Source organism: Trematomus bernacchii, unplaced genomic scaffold (assembly GCF_902827165.1).
Source record: "Trematomus bernacchii unplaced genomic scaffold, fTreBer1.1, whole genome shotgun sequence".
Classification (NCBI taxonomy): Eukaryota; Metazoa; Chordata; class Actinopteri; order Perciformes; family Nototheniidae; genus Trematomus; species Trematomus bernacchii.
In genome coordinates, this window is record NW_022987973.1 from 22,100,782 (window position 1) to 22,122,249 (window position 21,468).

At 38.8% G+C, this 21,468-nt stretch overlaps 2 protein-coding genes across 2 annotated transcripts; both read right to left on the bottom strand.

Annotated features, from left to right (window-relative positions):
• Nucleotides 1-414: 414 nt before the first annotated feature.
• aph1b (APH1B gamma secretase subunit) lies at nucleotides 415-8,049 on the bottom strand. Its single transcript, XM_034116759.1, has 6 exons — nucleotides 7,760-8,049; nucleotides 6,155-6,325; nucleotides 3,586-3,659; nucleotides 3,265-3,387; nucleotides 2,935-3,062; nucleotides 415-2,023 (listed from the first exon to the last, which is right to left on the bottom strand). The coding sequence occupies exons 1-6, from the start codon at nucleotides 7,870-7,872 to the stop codon at nucleotides 1,856-1,858; spliced, it is 777 nt and encodes a 258-aa protein (XP_033972650.1). The 5' UTR covers nucleotides 7,873-8,049; the 3' UTR covers nucleotides 415-1,855.
• Nucleotides 8,050-8,865: 816 nt separating this feature from the next.
• LOC117471402 (troponin I, fast skeletal muscle-like) lies at nucleotides 8,866-17,287 on the bottom strand (the record flags this gene model as incomplete). Its single annotated transcript, XM_034116373.1, has 4 exons — nucleotides 8,866-8,969; nucleotides 9,180-9,356; nucleotides 16,044-16,172; nucleotides 17,249-17,287. Coding segments are annotated over 4 exons (432 nt in total), but the record flags the coding sequence as incomplete, so codon positions are not given.
• Nucleotides 17,288-21,468: the final 4,181 nt, after the last annotated feature.

Sequence of the window (21,468 nt, forward strand, 5' to 3'; positions counted from 1 at the left end):
ATCAGAGCAGACTGGGCTCTGGTTTCAGACAGAGGGTGAAAAGAGGTGCTGCAGCACAGGCAGTACGAGAAAAATAAAGAGCTTTTTGAACATTGAAGCATGGAGACTTGTCCCAGTAAAAGTACTAAATACTAAGATGAACCTAAAAAGAAGCAGAATAGGGCCCTTTTAAAATGTTGCTTTCAGGGTGATGCTATATAAAGAGAATATCAAAGTTATTATTAATCCTTCTGAGGAATGTTGAATGCTGTTGAATGTATTGCCTCATATTGACAGGGGGTTTGTCCACCTTGTTTATAAAGGTTGACTAAAGAACGGAAACACTTCGGAGTTCAACAGTACCACAAACTAAGCCCTCCAAAATGACCAGTCTCTTGAATTAACATATTTTTGAAATAAATAAACCAAAAAATATAACCTTTATGAAGGGAGATTTTATTGCAGGATTCTATTATGGTCTGCACTAATGAATCTGTAGGTGAACTGCATAAACTAAGTCTTCTCTATCTTTGTGAACCAGCGTTATTTGATTATGTTTGGAATAAAGTCAAAAAACATGTTCTAAGCATCACCTTAAGCTAGTTCACTGGTAGAAACATGGGGGAATGTCATCTATACAAACTGTACAAGCAGGTCAACACAAAAACTAAATCAGGTGCAAATGGAAAACCTTCGTTGATTTTGGAGTATTCATGAGAACTCCTGCACTCACAAACAAAAAGAAAAGGCAACAAAGAAATTCAACATTCAAAAATCATGGAGGCCAAATGTCCACCTGTTCTTAATCCTATTTGTGTTTTTATAATAGTGGATTTGTGTACACACGGGAGTGAGAAATAAAGTACATGAACCATCCGTTTATCTACACGGAAGCTGAGACTCTTCATTTGAATCCTTTTGATAAGGACTCACTTGGCGATATTAAACATTTGTATTCTCTCAAGAACAGGATTCAACTATATTTCATAGGATTTCAGGTCACTGAAAGCCGCAAAGTCTATCAATTAAAATGTTTTAATTCCTGTGGGACTGAATTGTGATACGTTAGAGCGATTTGGAATACCATGAGAAGTACAATTGGCCAAAAGCGTGCAAATTAGATGGAATGAAATGTTTATGCATTCAGCCTTCTAATTAGTAACCATTATCTTTGAGACATAAATACTCAAGCGTGGAACAAAAGAATCAACTAAAGGAAGTCATGGTGATTTCATTTAATTGCCCTACAGAAGTGAGAAAGTCATGGTCTCTAGATAACTGCGATCAAACAAACGGAGGTCATGTCCTCTCGGCTTCTGTCAATCTGTGTTCATTTCAAATCAAAGGCAAGTTCTTACACTGACTAAAAGATATCACATCTTGAAAAAAAGATTTCACTATCTACACAGCAGGGAATTAAAAATGCATAAATATTTACACAAAGAGTTCTGATCAGAAATGAGAAATCCACCCTTTGACACATTTGAAAAGAAGATAGTTGAAAACATTGGAATATTTACAGAATGTGAAACGTTTCCATCTAAAACACCTTTTGTCAGTTCGTTTCGAAGCATCAGGCAACAAACAGGGGACACTATCAGCTAGATTTAAGACATTTTGTATTTTTGAATTATACAAACTGAGGTGGACATGAATCCAAATATTTGGTTCCTTTCATTCAAGGACCTTTCTCTGATTCTTCTTTTACGTGTTTAGATTGAAGATGAAATACCTCTTAGTGAAACAGCAGATTAACAGAAGGTTAACTCTGCTTCCTCGCTGTGTTCTGTGTGTGTGTGTGTTTGTGTGTGTGTGTGTGTTTGTGAACTCGGTCATCTTTGGGTAAAGAGTCCTGCACAGCGCCCTGTGTGCTGCGTTATCTGGGCCGGTGGTTGGCGAGCAGGAAGTCCTTGTCTTTGCAGGTGAGGCAGAGTTTGAGGTTCCTGAGGGAGCCGCCGGCGGAGTAAAACGCCCAAATGCCCATCACGAACAGGATGATGTAGGTGGGGACCAGGCTGGCCACGTACTCGGGGTTCTGGAAGGTCTGCAGGAGAAGACGGGAAACACGGGTCAACATGATAGTACAATGAAAAAAGTTTTGCTATGAAACATTTTGATTAGCTCATTAGTTTGTGAAGGTTTAGATAATGCTATATGATGAAAGTCATAAATATGAACAAATGTCCACTATACCAAGTAATAATGTCAAAAAAGGTAATAAGCGGATATAATAAATATTATTCTCCGATCTTGGGAGAATAATATTCATTACGCAATAAAAGCAACATTAATAATTCATCGTGGGGAATTTCCATGATCTCCGAGTACCCTCATGTGTACCTTAAAACGAGCTGTTCAGCCTACTAACAGTAGAGACGTGAATAATAAAGCCTTTTAAAATAATAAAGCAATCAACAAATAAAACTTGCCATTTCAAAATCGTTATCAACGCAGGGGACCTTATCATTTATGATGACTTTATTAATGAATGTTTAATACCGTTTTTGGCCTTTAAAAAGTATGCATCCCATCTGTGATGCAATCAATATACATTTTGTTGAGCATATGTTGATGATTATCAGGATGTTATTGCAAATTGCTATCATTTTGGCTAAGAAAACAGTGACATTAAATGTTCATAACGCCCCATTGCTCATCACATTGAGACTCATGTGAAACGTCACAGAAAAGAAAACCATGAAGTTAAAACACATGAGCCCAGTGTGAAACTGAGCTTTATGGACAATGCATTAGTTACTAATATATAACAAAATAATTCTACATTTAATGCAGCGCTTTCGTAAAAGAGTGTAAAGATTTCATATTAACACACTTCTTGGACTTGTGTTGCACATATGAGAGTGAAGTCTACTGAAATCAGTTGTATTGCTCCGGTCTTGAAGAACAGTTCCTCCCACCAGCCCTCATCATGCTCAGACCCCCAGCAACACTCACCAGGCAGGACACCAGGAGGTGGCTGATGACGACGGCGGCCACCGCCCACCAGCGCTGCTTCTCACAGGCGTCGAAGAAGACCACGCCCCAGAACATGTGCAGCAGGATGATGGCCAGGGTCATGAAGGCTGAAAAGGGGTTACATTTCTTCATAAAATACACAATATGTTTCTTAATTGGCTTGTCTGCATCAGCTAGAACATCTTAATGTAAGAGTAGAGAGACAAAACTATTTATTGTAAAAGACTAACAAATGCATTTAAAAATCAAAGTACACATTGTAGCGATTCCATCTGGAACGATCCAAAAGGTGTTTGTGAGCTTTGGTACCTGAGGACAGGAAGTAGTGCTGAGAGTCTCCGTGGATCCCGACGGTCCCGGGCCCCACAGAGTCTGCCAGGATGTTCACCACTGAGAAAGCTCCGCTCATGAAGCCGAAGCCCAGGCCGGACACTGAGGTAACCAGGACGACAAGGAGTGGTTTATTCCACAGAAAAATGGACGATATGAGCATTTTTGATGTATCATATACACCTGATTAAAAAAGAATGGCTAAAAGAAGCAACAGAGTTTGACATATCATTATTCTTTAGACATAATAGTAAAGAACAAAAGTATTAGCAGGTGATGTGAAGTGCAGACTAACTGTACCGTAGGCCAGCTGCCGTATGGAGATGGGCATGGTTTCCTCCTGGCTGAGAGTGAGGAGGCCTTCATTTGCTTTCCTGAAAGAGAACACACACACAAACACACACATGAGCCTAAAGCTCCCGTTCTTCACTGTGAGCTGTAAACAAGGTCATCAGTCTATGTATGTCAGACAGAGGAAGACGATACGGCCTGCAACAATGAACCTTTAATAGAAAATGACTAATGGTGGGAAACTGGGACACAACAGGGGATACAGCTAGGAGTCAGGGTGTGATGATGATTATAACAGAGTAAAAAAAGTCAGCTATTGTTTTTTTTCACAAAATGTCTCTTGACATTGTGTAGGTCATCTTTTGGAACTGACACAAATACTTGAGCTACAGTGTTTACCTCAAAAACGCAAAAAATATGTGTGGTATTAAAAAAAGGAAAAGGCCCGTTTTCTTCCTAGGGCTGCTCAATTAAATCGTATTTTAATCGCAATTACGATTTTGGCTTGCAACGATTATGAAAACAACATAATCGAAATAAAACGATTATTTATTTATTTTTATTAATTTTTTTTAATTAATTTTAATTGATTTTTTAAAATTAATTAAAAAAAAAATTATTGGTTTTTCAGTTGAATTATACTTAAAGTTCAGGGTAATCAACTGTTAAAAACATACTGTTCACTTTTTTTTTTTTTTTAATAAATGGATGTTTTCAAAGTAAATGGATAATCGTTTTTAATAATCGTGATATCAATTATTGACCCAAATAATCGAGATTATGATTTTTGCCATAATCCAGCAGCCCTACTTCTTCCCATAAATAATTCCACTACACAATTAAACATACAGCTTTGCAGCAAAGATTTATGCATGTTCTTCTAAAATTGAGTAAAGTATTTGTAAAGTATAGTAGTAAAGTATTTTACCACTGGTTTCTATCCATTTCCTAACAGAATGAAAGTATGGCAAAAAGCGGAAATGTTGGTTTTAATCACATCATTCAGCCTCTTTTAAAGTACTGGTTAATCGATTGACACAAAATGTATTTGCAACTATTTCAAGTTTATTTAAAACAAACATTTACGGGTTCTATAATCTCAGATATGAATATTTGTGGTTTGTTTTTATTTTTGATGGGAATGAAGTGAATATATTTTGGTTTTGGACTGTAGTTAGACAAAAAAAGACATTTGATGAAATAGCCTTTTGGTTCTGGGAAATTGCGACATTTCATAAAAACAAACATTTCATAAAACAAGCATTTGATCAATTAATTGAGGATAAAAGTCAGATTATTAAAAATAGTAGTCATAGATGCAACAAAATACCTAAAATAAATAACATTGAAAGTGCATGCATGGTAATAAGTGGAGATTGTTATTAAAAGATTGTCTGCAACTGTGACAAAACATTAACCAAAGCTGTTTTTCATCTGGTTGTTAAAATAACTTTTTCAAGTCTCTGCATGTTAACTGTCATGTCAAACATTTTGATTATCTCATTAGTTTGTGAAGGTTTAATATTATGAAAGTCATAAATATGAGAAAATGTCTCTGCACGTTAACTGTCATGGCACACTGAAGATAAAACTATCATGAAAAACAAACAGATGGCTTATGGAAATAACCAAGAGTAAGACGTTCATGTATGGTCCTTTGAAGATGCACTAGCACATTAACACTGATGATATATATATATATATATATATATATATATTCTTGTGAATGTGATCTGTTGTTTAAACTAGCAAAAGCAAAGCAGTGTATTATTCTCCCTCAGTATTACGCAGTAGAGCATTATAAACACTAAGTACTTGTTTCGGAATCACTTTCTCTGTGTTAGTTCTGTTAATAAAAGCATAGACTGGGTCAGAGCCTATTATAGGGCTCTGGACTGGGTAAAGGAAGCACTGGCATTCATTTCAATACAGAATAGTTCATAGATTATTACACTGTAGTGCCCTCTAGTGGCTGCTGATGTTATTAACATTTGCTTTGTTCTAATTCCATCTAAATCTGTGTGATGATATTAAATTCAAAAAAGTCTTTGTGATCACATTTAAATATATTTTAAATGTACTGTTCATGGAAAATGAGGTAGATATTGAAGTAGAAATGACTATTGACTACAACAATTTCTTGTATAAAATCGCAAAAGCAGTAAAACAAAAAGTGTATTAAATATACACTTAGTGTATACTAGTATATAGCTGATCTACTAGTTACTGTCCTCAGGATTGTGTTTACACTCCCCTCCCTCCTTCAGTAATGTCAAACTTCTGTAAAAGTCTTTATTTTACATCAGATTTCTACCAAGTCATGTCAAGACTTTATAGGCATCTCAACACAAGCAGTACAAATCCCCTGCTGACTGATTATATTAAAATTCAATAAATGTGAATTCATGCCACAAAATACAACTCCACTACAAAGAATGTGTAAGAACTCTAATGGTGTTAAAAAGCTCAGGATCAGATGATTCCCACTGAATTTCCTCAGATTGAGTGTGATAACAGAGACTGTGGTGAGGATGAGGCGTCTGTAAAAGCGTCAGACAGTGTTGTAGCAGCGACTTACTTCAGCAGCTTGTAGTAGGCGAAGCGGAAGGTTTCCTGCAGCAGGACGGACAGCACCACTCCGAAGATGAGGAGCCCTTTCTGCTGCGCCGCGCTCTCCTTATTACTGATCTGAACCGAGATGAACCAGACCAGAGAGGCCAGCAGAAGGGACACCAGCCAGAAAAACGCTCTGATGAGAAATAAACAAACAGATACACAATCAGTTATATGAAAAGAGGCTCAGAAACAGGCCAGTGTGACACCCGAGAGGATTCCTAAAAGTAATATTTAGTATGATTTCAGTTAAATAACTAATATCCTTATTGGCCTACCATCAATTATTAGTAGTCACAAATGGCTTTACAGTCTAAAAAAATGGGTTAAAAGTAAGCTATTCCAACAGGGTGTTCATATTTCAACAGGCTGTCCATTTTTGGCACAAGACCTGGCCTGAGGGTCAGGTATAAAAAAACAGGCCAAAATGTCCTTTACTACGTTAATACTGCATTCAGCACTGAGTTAATCACATCTAAAACCTGTGAAAGCAGACCAACTGTAGTCATGTGAAAATGTGATACTTTCATGTTGGGCTGCAGCTAAAATGTATTTACATTTCCTATAATTTGTAGAAATAATGAATTAAATCGGTTGACTTTATAATGGCTGAAAATTGTGGAAAATCCCCCTGCAAATCCAAAGACATTTCATCTATAATAAATGATTTAAACATTTCAGGTAAGTCTACGTTGTCTTTTCCTGAAAATCTAACATCAGACTGTGAATGGGCTGTATAGGACAAACCAAATATCACTATGGGATGGCCCCAACATCATACATGTTTGGGACATCGCTGTAATCCTTTCAAACCAGAAAAAAAGAAAACACTAACTTGATACATATCACAATATTAAAATGTCGAATAAGGGAATTCTGAGTTTTCATTTAAGTCTGATTTGATAAATACATTTTACTCAATGACTTTTACACATTTTGGTGTCAACATCAAGAAAACTATTTTTTTCTTCAGTTTTTCATTGTTAATTGTAAAAATGTAAAATATTATTTAAAACGGGTCTCATTTTGAAAAATAAAGAGGGCTGTGATTGGCTAAATTCTATACTCAAAGTTTAAACCATGGAGCAGCAAGTCAATGTTCCCCTTTTTGACCACAGGGCTTCAAAATAAAATGTTTTAGCAATTTAACTTGCAGAATGCCATAACTGTGCGGCCCGTGTACTCATCATCCTGCACTGATTGTAATTACAACAAGTAATGTCGTGAATAGCTGCTAGCTTGATTCAAAAATAAAATTGTTAAAAGTAATGCTAAACATACAAAAAGAGAAGAGGAAATGGACTCTAAAACTAAATATGTATCTTCCCATTGCATATTTGTCTGGAGAGTATGTTCTTTAAGTTTGTGTAATAAGAAAGAAACTATCAAGACAGAGTCCCAAAATGGAAGCTATTAGTAGCAGCTAGCTAAGGAAGCGGTCTGTTAGCTAGCAAGCTAACTTACACTGGTAAATACTGGGGTATCAACGTTAAACACGGCAGTTCTACGCTGCTTTCTCAAGATAAGGTAACTTTCACCTTAGCCTCAAATAATATAGATTAACTCTCACCCGGCTATGAGGAAAATGACCCTCAGCGGATCCCGGGCGATGGTAAACAGGAACAGAGCGATGGCCGGGCCGAAGGCAATAAAGGTGCAGCCGAAAAACACCGCCGCCGTCATCTTTGTTTCTTTGTGGGGCTTTCAACGGCCAGCAGCGCGACCTGAAGCGCCTTGTCTCGGTCCTTTACACGGTAATTTACAGATACTGGTCTTTTATCGTTAATACACTCAGCCTGCTGTTGTAGCTGATGGTTTGATTTCCTTTACTTCCACCAGCGTATCACAGGACCTACTCGTGACGTCACATCACGTGACTGAAAAAAACCTTCTTCCCTAAAACTTTATTGAAAAGGACAACATTTCCACACTAAAAATGAGTTTAGTTAAAATATGAGAATTAATATGTATTACTTACTTTATGTGTTTTATGTTATGTTACCGTTTTATTTTTATTTTACGCAATAAAATAGTATCAATGTTTCATGTAGCTCCAATAAGGTTGAGGACTACATAACTGTTTAAATTCCAAGGGCGTAATTTAAAATGCCCTGGAATATCTGTTATGAAAAATGTGGTAAATTGTATTGGAATGACCATACTGAACACGATTAAAAACTACATGGTTAGTGCTCTATGGGGCAATCTATCCTTGCACAATCAGACACATTTTCAGTGTATTTTACAGATATTGTCTAAGTTATAAAACGTATACCTTTTAATTCCATGTCCAAAACACGTCAATACAAATTAGAGCAGGACTTATCAGAGCATGTTGAGGTTTGCACACAAATATTTGTTTCTCTTTTCTATTAAGCAAAGTAATAGTAATAATAAGCTTTTATAGCCTTTTTAAAATCAGTATAAAACCAAAAACTCAATTATTTGTGTACACTTAATTGCCTGACTTTCATTGAGTCAATGTTGCCAGATGTAGTAATGAAATGCGTTAATCTTGATTTTAGCACTTACAATATTTGTTCTGTAGCAACCTATTTTTATTTCATGATAAATTATTGCCATGAAACACAAAGCATTACATTATTTATTTATTCTATATTTTATACACATTGTCACAACATAATATACAGAAATTAAAAACCCTTGTCGACAGAAAAACAACACACTAGGGTTTAAACCTCTCCTTCGAACATTTTCTTTCTGCCGTCCATCCCGGCCTTGTCTTCGATGTTCTTCCTCCAATCTCCTGTTTGCTTCTCCTGCAAAGTAAGAGAAAAAGAGATTAAAATCCCTTGGAATAAATGATTCAGAACCCTTTTAATGTATTTTTTTCTTTGTTTGTTTGTTGTTGTATATTTATGCCACAGTTTGATTTCAGAGATGGAACCTAAGAACTACATTACTGTACTATGAAAATGTAATCCTCTGAGTTTTCCTTTAGTGTTTAATACAAAATATGAAGCACCCACCTCCTCTTTCACCTCCTTCTTGACCTGCTTCAGGTTGGCTCTCAGGTCCATGGACACTTTGTGTTTGGAGCCTAGCAGAGCGGCCAGCATGTCATCGGCCGACATCCGCACCCTCTTCAGGGCCGGCTTCTTAAACTTCCCCTTCAGATCCTGAACCTTCATCCTCAGGTCGTCAATCTGACAAAGAAGACCATCTGTAAGTGTGTCTATAATTAAAGATCTGCAATCTGTTTCAATGGTTGGTGTGGGTGCTCTTGAATATAAATGTGATTACAAGACAAGCCTTAAAGTGGCCCTATTATGCTTTTTGGGGTGTTCCCTTTCCTGTACTGTGTTATATAGGTTTTTGAACATGTAAATGATGGTCTGCAAAGGCTCAAATCCAAAAGTTCCCTCCAGAGGGAGTTTCTTTCCTAACCACTGCCTGAAACACCTCGATTGTAGTCCCTTGTTTACAACCCTAACATAGAGACATCAATATGTGACACTCATGTTTCTATTGGCTAGCTCTCCAACACATTGTACGTGATAGGCTAAGGGACGGGACTTCTCTGAGTGTTGAATCACAACAGATCTGGCCAGCTAACCAATCAGAGCAGACTGGGCTCTGGTTTCAGACAGAGGGTGAAAAGAGGTGCTGCAGCACAGGCAGTATGATAAACATAAAGCATTTTTGATTAATTTAGATTAAATTATATTAAATCATGTAAACAGGCACAAAATACAAATATGAACCTGAGCATTTGCATACTAGGGCCCATGTAATCTTTGTTTTTTGCAATGTTCCCGTGGAGAATGACCGAGTGGAATAAAAAACAAATCTAAAAAATCTTGAATTTGGGGATGAGTGAACAATTGCGGCCTCCTGACATATGGTTCAAATGATCAGCCCTGGTACTTAAAATATGGTGTAGCTTATATTGGTTATTGAAATGAAGCAGCTTTAAATAAAAAATAACATTTGTTTAGCACTCTGCCCAGGCTGAGCCACCTGACAGCTGCATGGTAGGGTATGTCACGATGTTCAGTCTCACTTTCCTCCAAAAGTGCAACAAACTGTCTGTGATTCAATGCTCTTGCCCTGATGAAGTTAACTATTTTAGTTACAACATCAACAACATGGTTAATTTTTAACACTGACTTACACAACACTTCCTGATGTATAATACAATGCAAAAATACCTATTTCTGCTCAGGGTTAATTTCTGTCACTTTATCCTGCATTCTCTTCAATAGTCCAACATCTTTCCCTGTCAGATTTGGACAACCATCCGTTGTCACGCCTGCCAGCTTGTCCCATTTCAGTCCCCAACTTTTTCCACCCATGCATTTACCTCCGTGAACAAATCACTCGCTGTTGTTGTCCCTTTCATTGACTGCATGGCTGCCAGCTCCTCCGTGATTTTGAAGTCTGTAGTTATCCCACGTAGGAAGATGAGTAGCTGGGCAGTGTCACGTACATCGCAGCTCTCATCCAAAGCCAAGGACAAAAAGTCAAAGTTGACCGCTCTGTTCTGCAGCTGAAGCTCCAGATTTCCCGCGATGTCCTCAATTCTCCTCGTAACAGTGCGTCGGGAGGAGAGCGGCACTTTCTCAATGCCTCCTTTTTCTCCGGGCATATTAGTGTCCAACAAACACTCCTTAATGAACTCTCCCTCCGAAAACGGTTAACTTTTAAGACATAACTCGTCTTGACAGCTGCATCTCTGGATGTGGAATGTTTTGTGGAAATGTGTTGTTGGCTTTGCAGCTTAGCTAGCAAAGCATCCGACCCCTTTGCCCGCTCTTCCTCAGACAGGTTCTTGTATTTATCTGCGTGTTTGGTAGCATAGTGGCGACTCAAATTGTACTCCTTGAACACAGCGACCTGCGCACCACAAACTAAACACACAGCTTTACCTTTCACTTCTGTAAATAAATACTTAGCGGTCCATGTCTTGTTGAAAACGCGGCATTCAGTATCGATCTTTCTTTTTTTTCCCTTAGCGGACATTTCGAGGACTAGCCGGCCAGCATCACTCGTAGCTGTTCACCGCATAAGCGTTTACGTCGACAGAAGCTTCCGGTTTCGCTATGAGTGGTCGCATTTTCGAGAGCTCCCGCTTTGGAGGTTATTCCTCACGATTTTTTACATATTTCATCCTCCTGACAATATGGATTATGGACTCCTACCTCAACTCATCAATGAGGCAACATCACTTAGAGAAGGAGAGTAGTGAAAGCAGGGATAAAATGAACCACAATGACTTTTACCTTCTCAACGGCTGGGAAAGGAAACACCTCGCTTTGGAAGTGCAAGCATTCATGCATTATTAACTGCAAACCCGACGCGAAAGTACTTACCCCCGTCAGGCAAACTAGACCGAAGAAGTATGATCGTCTTGGTCTTATTGTTAGCGGGAGACATCCATCTGAATCCGGGCCCGGTGCAGACAAGAAGCCATTCCTGCAGGCTCGAGGAGCTAGCATCACAACTAGCATCACAACTAGCATCTCTTCCGCTACAGCAACAACTACGCGACGACAACAGAGACCATGGAGACAGCGGAGACCGAGGAATCAACGGAGACTTCGACATTCCCCCGGGGACGCCTCGGCAGACAGACACGCATGAGGCAGTGACGAGAGGAAGAGAACCGAGATCCGAGGGAACAAATATCCACCATGTTGTTAGCCACCCTGCTAGCATATCGACGGCTAAAGCTTCAACGGAGCCTCCCTCCCCCCACCACCCCACCGCTCCAAGCACCACGGCAGGCCGCAAGCCGTTTGCTGTAACGGACAAAGACAAATATCTTCAAGCTGACGACATTATGCATTTAAACAACAAAAATGGACTACATATTTTTCATCTGAACACTAACAGCCTGAGACACAAACTGGCTGAACTCAGGCAACTGTTCATGAACGGTAAGGCAAGCATATTATGCTTTTCTGAGACCAAATTGGACAATTCCATTACAGATTCAGAGATTGAAATTGAAGATTATCTTGTAGTGAGAAGGGACAGGAACGTGAATGGAGGTGGTGTCTGCATGTACATACATAAAGACACCAATTTCAAAAACCGTACTGACCTGCATCATGAAAATATTGAATCTGTGTGGGTTGAAATTCTTTTTGACAATGCTAAATCTGTAATAGTCGGGACAATCTATAGACCACCGGAACAGAGTGACTTTTATGATACATTAGATGGGTGTTTGGCTGATGTGGGGGATGTAGAGACAATTATTATTGGAGACTGGAACACGGATATGCAACGTAAAGACACGTCCGTCTTCAAGTCCTTCAGTAGGATTTGTGATCTGCACGGCTTCAGCCAGCTAATCACCCAACCCACCCGGGTATGTGAAACAACACAAACTACCATTGATCTCATTCTGACCTCTGACAAGTCCAGGATCTCCAGTAAAGGGGTTATAGCATGCGGTTTAAGTGATCATTATATGATATTCTGTACCCGCAAAAAGCTAAAACAAAAGGCCGGCTGTCACAAAACAGTCATATCTAGAGACCTCAAAAACTACTCTAGCGAGGCCTTTAACCTAGAACTGGAGAGCCTGGACTGGTCAGATGAGCTCAGTGGTACACAAGTTGAAGAAACATGGCTTGGTTTCAAAAACAAATTCTCTGCAATACTCAATGATTTGGCCCCCCTAAGAACAACCAGGGTAAAAAATCGCGCTGAGCCGTGGATGCACTCCGGCATACTGACCGCCATGAAAACCAGAGACAAAAAATGCTCTGAGTTTCATAAAAGTCAGTCAATGCTTTCCAAAAGCACGAGCAGTGAACTCCAGGCCCACGTGACTGAACTAAAAATTGAAAGAAACAGACTAAGAAATGACGTAAGCTCCATGATCAAAACTGCCAAAAAGAATTTCATCAATGACAAAACTGAGGAAAACAAAATAAACCCCGTGAACTTTGGAAATTACTCAATAACCAGCTTGGCTGCAGTAAAAAACTCAAAACGAGATTTTCAAACGTAAACATAAAGACAGATAACAGGCTCATCACAGACAAACTGGATGTGGCCAAGTACTTGAACATTTTTTTCACAAACATAGCCACAACTCTTGTAAATAAATTACCCTCCCACTCAGGGCTTTTTGGAGTAGATCACATCATGACCTACTACAAAAACCTAGGGGTACGCAAAGATGATTTCAGTCTAGCAAGGGTAACAACAGCAGAGGTACTCATTAAACTGAGCGCCCTCAAACCTAACAAGGCCACTGGCCACGACAATATCCCCTCCAAATTCCTCAGAGACACAGCAACCGCCATCTCACCAGTCATAGCTCACATAATTAACCTCTCCATAAAACTGGGAAAAGTACCCAAAGACTTCAAAATTGCAAGAGTAACCCCCCTGCACAAAAAGGGCAGCAAATTGGACCCAGGCAACTACCGCCCTGTTTCTATACTTACCTCCATCTCGAAAGTCATGGAAAAAATAGTATATGAACAGGTCGAAAAGTACCTCGCAGAAAAGAAACTAATCTATGAATTTCAATCTGGCTTTAGAACATCCCACTCCACTGACACATGCCTTCTTTATTTGAACGACCACATCAAACAAGAGGTGGACGAGGGTAAATACTGCGGCATGGTGATGCTGGACCTACAAAAGGCTTTCGACACTGTCAATCACCCCATTCTGATTGACAAGCTAAAAGCAATTGGTTTTGATAAACTATCGGTGAGCTGGATGCAATCCTACCTGGAGGGGAGAGAACAGATGGTGGAGGTAAACGGTACTCTGTCCCCCCCCCTCCCAGTGAGCTGTGGTGTTCCACAAGGAAGCATATTAGGTCCGTTACTGTTCCTAATTTATGCAAATGACATGTCATCAGCATGTGACTGCAACTTGTTCCTGTTCGCGGACGACTCAGCCCTGCTGGTCTCTGACAGGAGCAGATTGCAGGTTGAAAAAACCCTCAGCTCCGAGCTCGGCAGAATCTGCACCTGGCTCGCCGATAATAAATTATCATTACACCTGGGTAAAACAGAGTCCATTCTCTTCGGTTCGAAACATAATCTCAGCAAATCCGACGACTTCTCAGTTGCAGTGGGTGACATTATTGTCACAAGTAAGAAGGAAATTACATACCTAGGATCTATTCTTGAGGCAAACCTCTCCTGTGACAAAATGGCATCCAATGTAATAAAAAAAGTCAATCAAAGAACTAGATTCCTATACCGGATCTCCTCTCTGGTAAACAAAAACACCCTGAAAACTCTGGCAGGAGCACTCATTCAAGGGTACTATGACTATGCTTGCACGTCATGGTACCATAGCACCTCCAAGGCGCTAAAAATAAAACTTCAAACATCGCAAAATAAACTGGTCAGACTACTGCTTGACCTTTCATCTAGAACCCACCTCACCTCTGCCCACTTTGACAACCTAGGATGGCTTAGAGTAGACGACAGAGTACAGCTACTTGCAATGGGCCTGGTCTACAAGATCCACTACACCTCTATGGTACCCATGTACATGTCAAAATTCTTCCCAAAGGTCAAGGAATACCATGATCATAACACCAGAGGGAGCTCCACAAATCATGTAAAACCCACATTTGGCACAAAAAAAGGGGAATACACGTTTCGCAATTATGCCACATCAAGGTGGAACGCTCTTCCCACAACTGTAAAGGAAAGTAAAACTATACTTACCTTCAAAACCTCTCTTAAAGAGCACCTTCGGGGGAAAGCATTGCAAAACTGGCCCCGGTAATGGTACAAATCTCAACCTGTCGTACAAGGGACAGCTTCCCCCCCCCATCTATGTATATACTCGCATTTTAGACTCTGTTACTAACTGTATATCTGTAGACTTGGTATGTCTTAAATGTCCGGTTAGGATGTATTAGAACGAAATCTAAAATGAAAATTGTAAATAAGCCATCTGTATGTAAAAAACCACCTGTATGTAAATTGTAAATAAGCCATCTGTATGTCAAATATGTCTTATATGTCTTAAATGATATGATGAATTGGAAATGGGGGACCCTGATGTAAACAAGACGAAAGTCTTTCTCTGGTCTGCATCCCCTTAACAATTGTATGTTTTGAGCTGTACTGTACTGTACCCAATATACAAGCTGTTAATAAACTTTTCAATCAATCAATCAATACGTAAATAAATAAAAAAAACAGCAGCGCCCTTTTCAAAATAAAAGCAACACAGTTAGAAAAGTATTTACGCCATGCAAGCAATACAGCTGTGTTGCTTTTATTTTGAAAAGGTTGCTGTTTTTTTTCATTATGTTATAATTTATGATCAACCTCACACGGGCCGGCCAAGGCCGGCCAACGGGCCGGATGTGGCCCGCGGGCCGTAAAATGCCCACCCCTGTAAGACCAACAGTATGAGGTAGTATAGAGATGTGATTGGGTACAAATAATGCTATTACACTGTAATACTTAATAGCGAATATTGGACAAATTGCTACATTTAAATGTTCTCCTGGCAAAAATAGCTGGACAGTAAAAGGACAATGTAAAGAGAGACAGCAGAGATTCTCACATATTTAAATTTGAAGTGTTGGGGAAAGTGAAAAATGTCTCCAGTGGATTATAGTAGAGTATGTTTTTAAAAAAAAAGTTTAACAGTGGGAGTTCCTATGGGATTTTAGTTTCCCTAACGGCACTAAAAGACATGGGAATTGTTGTTGAATGCTAAAAAAAAAAGGTGTATTTATAAAAACCTAATGTGTGTTCAAATGCTAAGTGCCAACCCATTTGGCTCTGCAGTGTCAACCGGCCTTTTAAAGCTGCTAAGACTAACATCTCCCGTGTCTGTTGTGTTTCTTCTGGGCCTCCACCCAACATGAAGGTGATGTTGAGTTTTACCTGGAGATCCGGCATGGTTCCTGGGATGGAGACGGAGGGACAGTTCTCCTCCATGTGTCTTATCTTCTCTCGCTTGGCCTCCCGCGCCTCCTCCTCCAGGATCGTCTGACTGATCTGGAGCATCAAGCTCTGAGAGGAAGAGGAGGAGGAGGAGAGGATGACCATGAGGACCGGAAGTCTCAATCCGTGTTTATTATAGGATAAGAAGCTGCTTTCTAACTGTCTTAATACACAATACACATGTGTTGGCCACATAATGGATATTAACTGGATTAAGTGTTCATTATGTTCATTACACTTCAATAGGTTAAGCCCCCCTAACAATGTCTCAGACTGTCAATAATACTTTATTTATTCTGGTGCAGTTTCTAAAGTTAAGTTTGTGTTAAGTCTTTTAAGGAAAAGTGCATTTTAAAAACCATGAATATATGTTTTTCCACCTTTCTCATGTTTTATTAATCTAAATGTTGTTACTGTATTAGATTGATGTTACAATTATTCTACATTTCTTCATTCACATATTGGTCAAGCAAAGAAGAAATAATACAAATATATGATAATGAAAAAACTGATATTTGAAGTATCAATAATGCTCAGTTATCTTAATTAATCTGAGGATTATTTTTTCTTCAACACTTTTTTTTAACAATTAATAGTTATTGAATTAATTGTTTAGTAAAATATCAGAAAATATGAAAACCTATCAATAATAGTGTGTTGAAATGTCCAAAATCTAATATACATTTTAACTTTAAAATCATGCAAAACAGAGAAAAGCAGCAAATAATTGTATAGGGCAAGCTGGAACAAGTAAATGTTTGCAAACTTTGTGTTACACATGACATAAATTATGAATGTATTATCAAAATGTTTGCTGATTAGATTCCTCTATTGTCACTAGTTATCCTGAGAGTGACACAAGAGGAAAGGTCATGGAGTTTAAAAATAGAAAGTGGTGGAGTTTGGTTGAGATCAGAAAACTTCAAGGAGGCCATCCCAGTCAATTGTTCATATTTTTAGAGAAAAGGTAGAGTTAGTACAAAAATAAACAGGAAACCTTCTAAATAAAAACACTTAAACTGCAAATTACAGTAGATGAATTTGAAATTGTATTTGTGATAGTGTTTCAGTTCAATCCCTACAATTTGTAAACACTGCCTCACAAAATTTGAAAAACAAAGAACAAAAGCTTGATCCTACTTTACCTTGATCTGATTCTTCCGACTCGTCGATACCTTTTTCCTTCAGAGAAACAGGAAGACAGAAGAACAAATATGATTACCGGTGATTCTGTGAGTTTTGTAGATTCATAAAGTATAGATCAGGACTTACTCTGCCATCCTGCCAGCAGTTCATTCCTGTCTGCTGCCGGGAGAAGAAAAGAGAGGTAAATGAAAATACCTCAGCAGTCTGGTCTCTTTATAGATGTTGGTTCAGTGTGTGTTTGAATGTGTCTGTTTGGGACCAGTAGCAGTTGTCTTCAGAAGTTTGTTAAATTCCAGACAGAGAGGTCGATGGTGGCAGCTGAGCCTAAAACAAACGCTTCAGGAATTTTCTTCTGGAAGCATCTTTAGAGGGATCATGTGGGGACTCTTCAAATGTTTAGTTAAGTTTTTAAGGGTTATGTTTATTTTAAATTCTCGAGGTTAAAGGATGCATCTCACACAAAGACCACTACCAACCAGGGTGACCAGATGTTCCTTTATTACCACACTGAAGTTTATTTTGACTAATTCCCAAGTACTCACTACAGTAACAAATGTGGATTAATCCACCGCAAAAAATAGTCCTCAACAAATGCACTATTTCCTTTTGTTTAAAAAAACCCAGAGTAGTCGAAATGCAGTCAGAACAAAGTCAGTCAGAGGACTGTAGGTAATTCACAAGTAATTGATCTATCAGGGGACAAAGTATAAAGAACAGCCTGTGATATTTGAAAATAAAATAAACACATGATCTTCTACAAAGACAATGAATGCTCAGTTTGCTAAACTAAAGGCATTTCTCTGATGTCCTTGGTTTCCTCTGAGTCAGCTCAGCTGTAGTCTGTAACAGCTGACTGCTCCTTTCATCTGTCTGTGTGTCAGATGTACTCCTGCACACACAGTAATAGAAATCCATTCAGTACATTTAGCTCTAGTAACTCATATACACATTACAATAGACAAACAGACACAAAACTATCTGGTGTAACACAATGAAAGTAATGAAAGCAATTGTTTGCAAATGTAAACCATTTGAATGTCTGACTATTTATTTGAAGTTAATTAAAGTCATGATTTGCTCCAATGTAATACATATAAATTAAATTGTATGGTGCTCAAAGCATCAAAACTGTGCATTTGAGAAACTTTTTCTAGACTAATCCCAACTAAACAGTCTGAAGTGGGGGTGAATCTGGGTTTAATTAATCAAAACTAAATAACAACTAACTGAGTTTGGGAAGGATGTGAGGCTGGTGGTGGACCAGAAAAAGCCTCCCAGCAGCTGTCAGCTCTAAACTGGGAGGATTTATGACTGTTACAGGTTCCCATTTTACTCAGCTGCTCAAACACACTGGAAGGGGGAGATTATAGGACACACACACACACACACACACACACACACACACACACACACACACACACACACACACACACACACACACACACACACACACACACACACACACACACACACACACACACACACACACACACACACACACACACACACACACACACACACACACACACACACACACACACACACACACACACACACACAGATCTTCTTCCAGTTTTATCATAAATCATCTGGTTTTCTAATTTTAGATTTGTACATGAAAAAAACGTTAGAGTTTAAAAATTACAGTAAACAAAAAAGTCTATATATGATATTGATGCATTCATAATTACAAACCAATAATGTCACATAAATTATTCTGAAATAAGCCATTCTGCATAATTAGTATGTTTTACTTTTGGACCAAGTAGGCCTATATTGAATAATTATATTTGGTTAATACATTTTATATATACAGAGGGCGGCTGGTGGATTTGTTTCTAGGTAGGGCTGTGCCACATGCAATCAATTTCAGCAAACATCCCAGTATGACTTAATGCAAAGAAAACCAGGAGTTTTCCGTGTTAATTTACCAGTCTTAAATTGTAATGCCTCCATAAACAATTTAAGCATTTGAGACTGAGGACTATTGAAGAAGATTGAAGATTCAACTTATTGTCATTACGTAGTACAGGTACTATGTAACAAAACGGTTTCTCTGCATTTGACCCATCCTAGTGTTAGGAGCAGTGGGCTGCCATTATGTACGGCGCCCGGGACTATGTACAACAACTTAAACACAATGGCATTAGCAATACTGTGGTGAGAAAACGTGGATGTTTTTTTGACAGTTTATTTGTAGAGGAATTTTGCTCTTCTCTCCTTCTGGGTGGCAAACCTCTCAATGACCTTCTTATTAAAGTCAGGAATGTCCCTGACAAGTTTCTTCTCCATGGAGAGCATAGCCAGAGCATTGAGGCGATCCTGTGACATGGTGTTTCTCAGGAAGGTCTTGATCCTCTTCAAAGTAGAGAAGCACCTCTCAGATTCAGCTGTTGTCATTGGTGTGGTGATGAGGATCCTGAGAAGACTGACAGTCTCTGTGAAAGTGCTCTGAAGGTTGTTATCCATGAAAAACGAGTACAGCCTTGAACTCGCTGTTATCATAGATGAGGCACAGTTCTGTTTTGAGCTTGGCCTTGTTCAACATGGGGTACGCCTGCACTGTCGTTTGAAGTGCTGCATCAGGGAACTTCACACTGTGTTGTTGGAACAACTCTCCATGCTGATGAGGTCCCGGGTGAAGGAGAACCGCTCCTTTGCGTGCATCAGGATGGTATCACATACCTGTAAAAGATATATCATTATCTCAAATTGAAATAAAGCTGTGAAAGTGATGCTGAACACATATTTCCAACTCAAGTATATGACTACTAAGGTTTTAACACCATTACTCCTAATTGTACTTCACAGCATGTTTCCTTCTCCTGATCTTTAACTCTCTATTGCTTTCCACAACAAAACAAGGCTTACAGTGGCATTTCAATGAATAAACCACATCTTTTCTGTTACATGTGAGGATGCCTTATTGTTATCCTTTGTGTGACTGCTCTGACATAAACCTGGAATCTACAAAAATAGTAAACAAAAATATGAATGCCAATATATAAATTGCAGACTGCCTGCTGCATCATTCGACCATTGTGGCAATATGCCATCCTGTGCGCAGTGTCGGTTTAGGTTTTATTTTGGCTACATACCACAAGCACTATATATATATATATATATATATATATATATATATATATATATATATATATATATAGGGCAAACACTGACAGATCACAATTTACCTCTGTAGCCAGCCTCTGTTGTTCTCCTGCTCCCAGCGTCCTCCGTCTCTTGATGGGCTCCTGCGGCTGGTCAGATGCACTGTCCGCACTCAGAGAGGAAATGGAGGCCCTGGTCCAAAACATAAAGTTTAGGTTGCTAACTTGCCATGAAACTCATTAATGTGCAATTATATTCATTGTGTGCAATATACTCATTGTTGTTTACAGTATGTATATAATTAATTATAAACCATTTCTTTCTTACTTATCTTACTTTTACTTATTTATATAACATTCATGAGCCAGATGCAATGTCATTTTGTTCTGCTGTGCACTTGTCCTGTGTATAGAGTGGTGCAGTGACGCGTCCTACAACCCGGAAGTAAGCTGCGCATGGGTTCCTTCCGGTTCCCTCGACAAAAAAGCAATGCAATTTCTCCATAGGATTTTGGAAAATAGCTCGAAATAAGGTCTGTGGTTGACACACATTTAAGAGACGGATCACGTTTTGTTCAGTCGGATAATCTCCACATGTCTACCCTACTTTTATCATTTTCGAATCATAAATCTAATCGATAGATTTATGATCGATTGCTTTTTTGTCGAGGGAACCGGAGGGTACCCATGCGCAGCTTACTTCCGGGTTTTAGGACGCGTCACTGCACCACTCTATAGTATGTAGGCCTAAATTAACCTTGAATCAATAACAACTAGGCCTCCTCTAGAAATTGACCTGGTGGACACCTGAATAAGCCTGTTATTACAAACTTTGTTTATTAACTACTTTACCTGCATTATGATCCAAATCTGAGTGTCTTCTCTTTCCTTTTTAAATACTAAAACAAATATAATTGTGATGTGATACATGATATTCATTCACTTTGATGACATGGCACATTTAGACAGTTGGAAGTGAGGAACTGATCTTTTCTAAACGTTTTCTCAGCCAAAATATAGTTATTTACCTGAGCGTCGATGTTGCGTAGCACAAGCACCAGCTGGCAGTAGGTGGAGACATCCGTCGTCTCATCGGCTTGAATGGCGATAAA